At 41.9% G+C, this 6,000-nt stretch overlaps 1 protein-coding gene across 5 annotated transcripts; it reads right to left on the reverse strand.

The window, feature by feature from the left end:
* Positions 1 to 33: 33 nt before the first annotated feature.
* Positions 34 to 4,690, reverse strand: ZNF639 (zinc finger protein 639). Of its 5 annotated transcripts, none has more exons than XM_061353542.1 (7): positions 4,596 to 4,690; positions 3,306 to 3,410; positions 3,138 to 3,216; positions 2,876 to 2,943; positions 2,521 to 2,628; positions 1,542 to 1,676; positions 34 to 1,268 (listed from the first exon to the last, which is right to left on the reverse strand). In XM_061353542.1, exons 3-7 carry the CDS (start codon positions 3,167 to 3,169, stop codon positions 121 to 123), a joined length of 1,491 nt encoding a protein of 496 aa, XP_061209526.1. In that variant the 5' UTR covers positions 3,170 to 3,216; positions 3,306 to 3,410; positions 4,596 to 4,690; the 3' UTR covers positions 34 to 120. The 5 variants fall into 5 exon arrangements, with proteins under 5 accessions (XP_061209526.1, XP_061209525.1, XP_061209528.1 ...); XM_061353541.1 differs by lacking the exon at positions 4,596 to 4,690 and adding an exon at positions 4,064 to 4,177; XM_061353544.1 differs by lacking the exon at positions 3,138 to 3,216.
* Between the last annotated feature and the right edge of the window lie 1,310 nt (positions 4,691 to 6,000).

Below are 6,000 nucleotides of genomic sequence, written 5' to 3' on the forward strand. Positions count from 1 at the left end.
GCTTCGCTGACATAAAGATGAAAATGTTAGAACTGCTGTTAAAATTGTATTTAATATAACATTTCAGTGACTGGAAATTAATCTGAGTTCTAAAAAACTGATTACAGGGAAAGAAAGCAATTACACTGTCTCATGTATCTGAAGATGACTTAAGAGATCTTTCTCGTTTCCAAACCTCATTAAACAATCAGTACATTTATGGGGCAAATCTGCTGAATGCCTGAAATCCAAATGAGTTTTGAGGTCTTCAATCTGTCCTGTTGAATATTCACAGTATTGACACAAATAAATCCCTTCAGATAAATGAGTGCTTAAATGCTTGCAATATTCCAACATACCTGAAAAGCCCTTCCCACAGTCATCACAAACATGAGGGAATATTTTGGTGTGTTCAATAGCTACATGCCTGTTGACATTGGTATGCAGCCTGCTCCTAAAGCCACAGACTTGGCATACAAAGAAGTTCTTGCATTTGTCAAAACTGATCTTGTTTATGAGGCTGTACTGCCCACGCTCCTTGTTATTATAGCTGTCACTTAACTCTATCAGTCGACACGCATGTTCATTCACCACATGGCTATGCAGATCCTCCGGGTCATTTGTTTCATGCTCACAGAACTGACACAAATACTGCTCGTCACAGCTGTGCTCCTGGAAGTGCAGGTACAACTCACTGCTCGAGGAGAACTGCATGTCACACTGCTCACACCAATAAAGGTGATCACTGAAGTGAGTGTCCGCGATGTGCTGACTCAGATTCTCAAATATCACTGTTTTGTAATCACAGTATTTACAGATGTATGGATCCTCCTCATGGAGTTTTACGTGTTCAATGAGCTGCACTTTGCTGGAGAAGCTTTCTTTACAAACTTTACAGACATGAGTGTCTGTACAAGTCTTATGCTTTAGGATCATGTGCTGCTTTAAATCAGAGAAATACTTGCTATTAAACTCACAGAGCTCACATTTATATAAGCCACTGCTGTTGGCTCTCAGCAAAGGCCATTTCTGTTGAGCTGTGATATTCAAAGCCTGGTTCTTCTCAAATATTTTACAGGTTTCCAGAGGGATCTCCTCTAGATCCTCAGCTTCTAGTTTTTCAGGTGACACAGTTTGTGTTTCTATATCATGAACTTCTACAGCATTCACTTCTGTTGTAGAAATTTCTACAGTTTGAATATCTAGAGGTTTCTCTTCATCTGTAGGGCTGTCACTGAATATAGGTGAATCACATAAGTCTCTGCACATTCCATTATTAGTACCTTTATCTGCAGGATGAAACACATAATAAAAGCAAAAGGTTAAAAAAACTGCAGAACACCTAAGTCCATACTTAACTTTCCAGTTAGTTGTAGCAGCTTACAAATGCAAGAAGCAGTTACTTTTCCCCAGCTCCCACAATGTTTTATGTTTAACAAGTAAATAGTGGAAACTACAAATCCTTCACCTCTTCTGGTAAAGCAAAAACGTCACAGTAAAAGCCAGCAGATGTGCTCTCCAGATTCCCAGCATCTAAGCTGCAAATACACATCAACCTTTACCTTTATCCTTCTTTTTAGGGTCTGTATAGTGGAACCCCACATTTGGATGTGACCCACTCCATTGAGAAGTTCCAGCATGCACTGGACTCCCATCATCATCTGTGTCCACACTCTGCGCTGGACTGTGGAATCTACCTGCAAACATAAAAGAAGAGTCTTCTTGACATCATTTGCCCATACGAGCATCATCATGATTCTCTGATTTAACCACAGATCTCATTTGCTATTTATACATTTTAGTTGCATAAGTTTGTATACAGATCACATCATAACCTACATTAAAGAAAGTAACAATAAAAACCTTAGAAATTATTTCCGTATGTACATAATGTAGCAAAAAAAAAAATCAAAAGGTGGCAACTCTGTCTTTAACATTTCATCAAAAAACAGTTGATTATACTGGAAAAAACTGAAAATCCTTAAATGAAACTTCACATTTGAGACACAATTTAAAAAGCGTATTATTAAATATTTCTGGACATTTTAAAATATAGTACTTTAAGACCTCTGGAGACTTGCTCACTAAATGGTAAGACTAAAAATAAATATAATAAAATTTATCCTCCCATTTGCTGTGCTAAACTTTACATCCACCAGTGGACATCTTATAAAAAGGTATTTGGTTTTCTGTAAGTACAAGTACAGTTAAATGCAACGGGTGGTAAATTCCACCTGGACTCTCAAGATTATTTTCATTCAGCTTTACATTACCTAGCTAGTGGATAGTTAGACAAAGTAGTCTAATCATCATTATAGATCTAACATTGAAGAATCTTTTTTGTCATCACTGATTCGACTTTGAAAATTTTACTTCCATTAGAATGATTAAACAGACTTCCCCTAATCTGAGGCATATCTCATCACAACAATGCTCAGAAGTCACCCACTATGCATTTTGTATTCTGTGAACTTCTACAGAATAGGAGTGCCACTCACTTAGTGAATAATTGTATAATAAACCCCCAAAACATAGTCTTACCTCTGTTTTCAGAAAACTTTATATCTGGCTGTTTTATAGAACAGACACTATAGCAGTGGTCAGAAAAAATGCCACTGTTGTCTATGTATTTGGGTGCACCCGAAGAATCTAAAACAAACAAAAAAATGTTTTAATGCTAATGCACTGATGTAGATACATATGTATTGAACGTTCAGCAAAATTCTCTTCATCAGCCACACATCTTCTACCAAGTTGGGTAAAGTCAATATATCTGGACCACAGCTTCTTGTCCCACCCTTTATGTTACTGATTCTCCATGTATTAGCACATGTGGTCCATTCTCATTAAATAAGTAGTGTGAGAAAATCCTACATAACTCAAGCTCTAGACTGACCTGAATATCGAGAAGGATGTAGAGTCTTCCTTTTCCTCTTTTTAGGATGTTCATTCATTTTGAATGGCCTAAATGGACTGTAAAGTAAAAATACTCAAGAGTTAGGCTTGTTTGTATTATCTTTCACGATTTCATTAAACGATACTTTTGAAATCCTGCATATTAAATACAAGAACTTTGTTCCTACTCCCCCTCCATCTTTTTAAAGTTAAGAATGCAAGTCTAATTTTGTATTTCTACCCTGAAACAAAAGAAGGTTCACCATAAAGCCAGACTGGTCAGGACTCTGGGCATTCAAGAACTCAGTGTAACTTATAAGGCAGTTCTCCAACACCCTGCTGCTTTTTGTCAGAGAGCAGCTTATTCTGGGGCAGAGTCTTTCAGATAAAACTTTAATGTTGACAACATCCAAAAAGTCCTGCTCTCTTACCAAAATATCCTAGACTCTTCAGTAGCAGCATGCAGAACAGCCAAGTAGCTGATGGCTGTACAGCTTCCAAAAGTAGCAAACAGATCAGCTTGAGAAGATTTTCATCTATGAAGTGACATTTTAAAACATGTTAAAACTTCAGCACAAGATAAATTACAAAACACAATCAGATGCACAAGCATTACAAAGAATGAAGCTATGTAAATTGAAGCTAGAAAACAACATTAAAAGTTAGTATTAACTTTAGAGTATCAATAAGAAAGATAGAGGCACTATTTATTTTACTTTGGTCCCAGCTTAGTCTGTTTTCGCTGCATTTGGCAGCTCCTGACAACAGAAAATACTTGCAAGACAACACCAAATATACTTGAGCTATGTAGTTTTGTGTTTTGTATTTGGACCTATGACATTTAGGTCTAAATAATTTTGAAGAAGAAAGGGCTGCAAGCATGGAACCTGATGTGGTTTGTACTAAAGCACTCAGGGGCCTAGGATCTTCTGAAGCCAATGCCATCCACCCAGGGATGAAAGCAGGGAGAAACAGCCCCTCGTCAAGCAAATGCAATTCTCATGAGATACAGTAATTTGTCTGAATTCAAATTTTATTTTAAGGAGAGAATTACATGGGAAAAATAGTTTGGGGTTTGGTGGTGGGTTTATGTTTTGTTGCCTTCTGGAAGCATCGAGTACCCGCAGCACTTTTGACTGCGAGGGAAGCACCTACAGTATACTGAGGCAACACGTTTTATCCCAATTACCGCGGCTAATCTTCATCCCTGTTAACCTTTTACCCACGGATCGGGTAGAGGGACGGTAGCGCCTGTTCTTCTCCAGCGGTTTTTCCCGGTAAACCTTCCGGCGGTTTGGCGCGGCTATGGGAAAGGCTAAACAAGGCCCTAAACATAGAGATCCCTGCACCCCCCGCAGCGGCCTGCTCGGAGCCCGGAGCCGGAGGCCGCAGCGGGGAACCCCGGGCGGGAGCGTGGCATCATACCGCCCCGCCCCGCAGGCAGTGGCGGGGAAGCCGCAGGCAGGGGCGAACCCTCGGGTAGAGAGAGGGCCCGGAGAGCAGCCGCCACCGTGGGGCGCCGGGTGCGGACTCACTCTTCAAATGGCGCCGGGACGAGAGGTAAGATGGGGAGAGCGCGAGGCAGTGGTCAGCGGCACGCAGGCCGCACCCGGCGTGGTAAAAAGCTGGAGGGAGGCGGGCGCCGGTTTAGCCGCGGGGCGCCCCCGAGCCGCGGGCGACGCTGGTGGCCGCTCCCCTCTTGTCTCGCCGCCGGGACTCACCTTCCGCTCCGCGCCCAGCCACGGGGCCGATGCCGCCTCCCGTGTGCCGCGGGGGAACGGGCGGGCCGCTCCAAGGCCGCGGCGGGAGGGCGCCGCCTGGCGGCGGAGCGGCCGCATTCTGACCCCCGCCAGTCCCTATCGCAGCGGGGGGGGGGGGGGGGGGCGAGGGAGGAGGCAAGCTAAAACTGTGTCGTTTAGGTACCCACGGTCGTGATTTTTGTATCATTGCGGAACCTGACCCTTAAGGCTTAAAATAAACATGAAATAAGGTTTGGAGAATTGAAATAATCAATTTCCCTCATCTCAAGGTTTTCCAAAGTTATAATCACAAAAAACAAATACAAAACAAAAATAATTCCCCCTTTTCGCTCGCTCTGCCTTCACTCTTTTAATGCCATAGGAAATCTCAGTAACTTATACTTCTCCAACAAGCAGAACATTTCAAACAGCATCTTATTATTTTGAAAAATAAGAAGTTTGTTTTGAAGAGCGAAGGGAGACCAGTACAGTCACTTAGTTTGAGGACTCAGATGATGGAATTTCACCAAGCATTTCATTCATGGTGCTATTCTGGCTCTGGCTGAGCCCGAAATTGCCTAATTTTAAGGTAAAGCTTTTTATTAGCAGAAAATTCACAACATGCCCAATGTTCTTGCTCCACTGATCAGTAAAAGTAAAAATTACACCCTGCTTCTGGCCCCAGTTTTATTCACTGGTTGGAAGTTGAGATCAGACTTATGCTGTTTATAAAATCCTACCTCTAGCCTTTGTCCTTCCTGCACCTTGGAGACATCTCTTTAGGGAGATGTGAAAGAACTTCATCCTGTGGTTATACATAAGTTTTGATGGCAAACAGCATGAATATAAGTAAAGGTGTCCTTTTGAAGGCACTTAATTTCTGAGGGCTCAAGCAGTGTGAGTGTGTTGTATTCATTATCTCCTGAGATGAATTACCAGACAAGATCCTGGCATCCCAGTTTGTTTTGTTCTCTGCTGTTTATTCCAGCCATAGAAGCTGAGGTTTTTCCAGGACACCTTGTGTTAAAGTTGTCATAAATTGGCTATAGCCACCCCAGTGGGTGGATGCCCACATATTTCTCCCTCTACTCACCATAATGTTTTTCTTGTAAATATTCTGAAAACCCCACTTTCTCCAGTTCCCAGAGGAGGGCAGTAATGAGAATTTAAAATCTGTAATTTGCCAAGAGAAAGGGGGAAAAAACCCTGAAAACCCCACAAAATCGAAACACTAAAACCCCAACTTTTCTTTGAATTCAGTCCTGCTCAGTGAGACAGACTTTGGCTAAGCAAAGCTCAATACACCATCTGTACCTTTTGATTGATCTCTTCTCCACACAAAGCAGCACAGCCCAATACCACCTATGTCCCAGTGAAAAGCTAAATT

This window comes from Neopsephotus bourkii, unplaced genomic scaffold (genome assembly GCF_033783945.1).
Source record: "Neopsephotus bourkii isolate Nb327-2 ecotype Australia unplaced genomic scaffold, CSIRO-AGI_Nbou_v1 NB_678, whole genome shotgun sequence".
Taxonomy (NCBI): Eukaryota; Metazoa; Chordata; class Aves; order Psittaciformes; family Psittacidae; genus Neopsephotus; species Neopsephotus bourkii.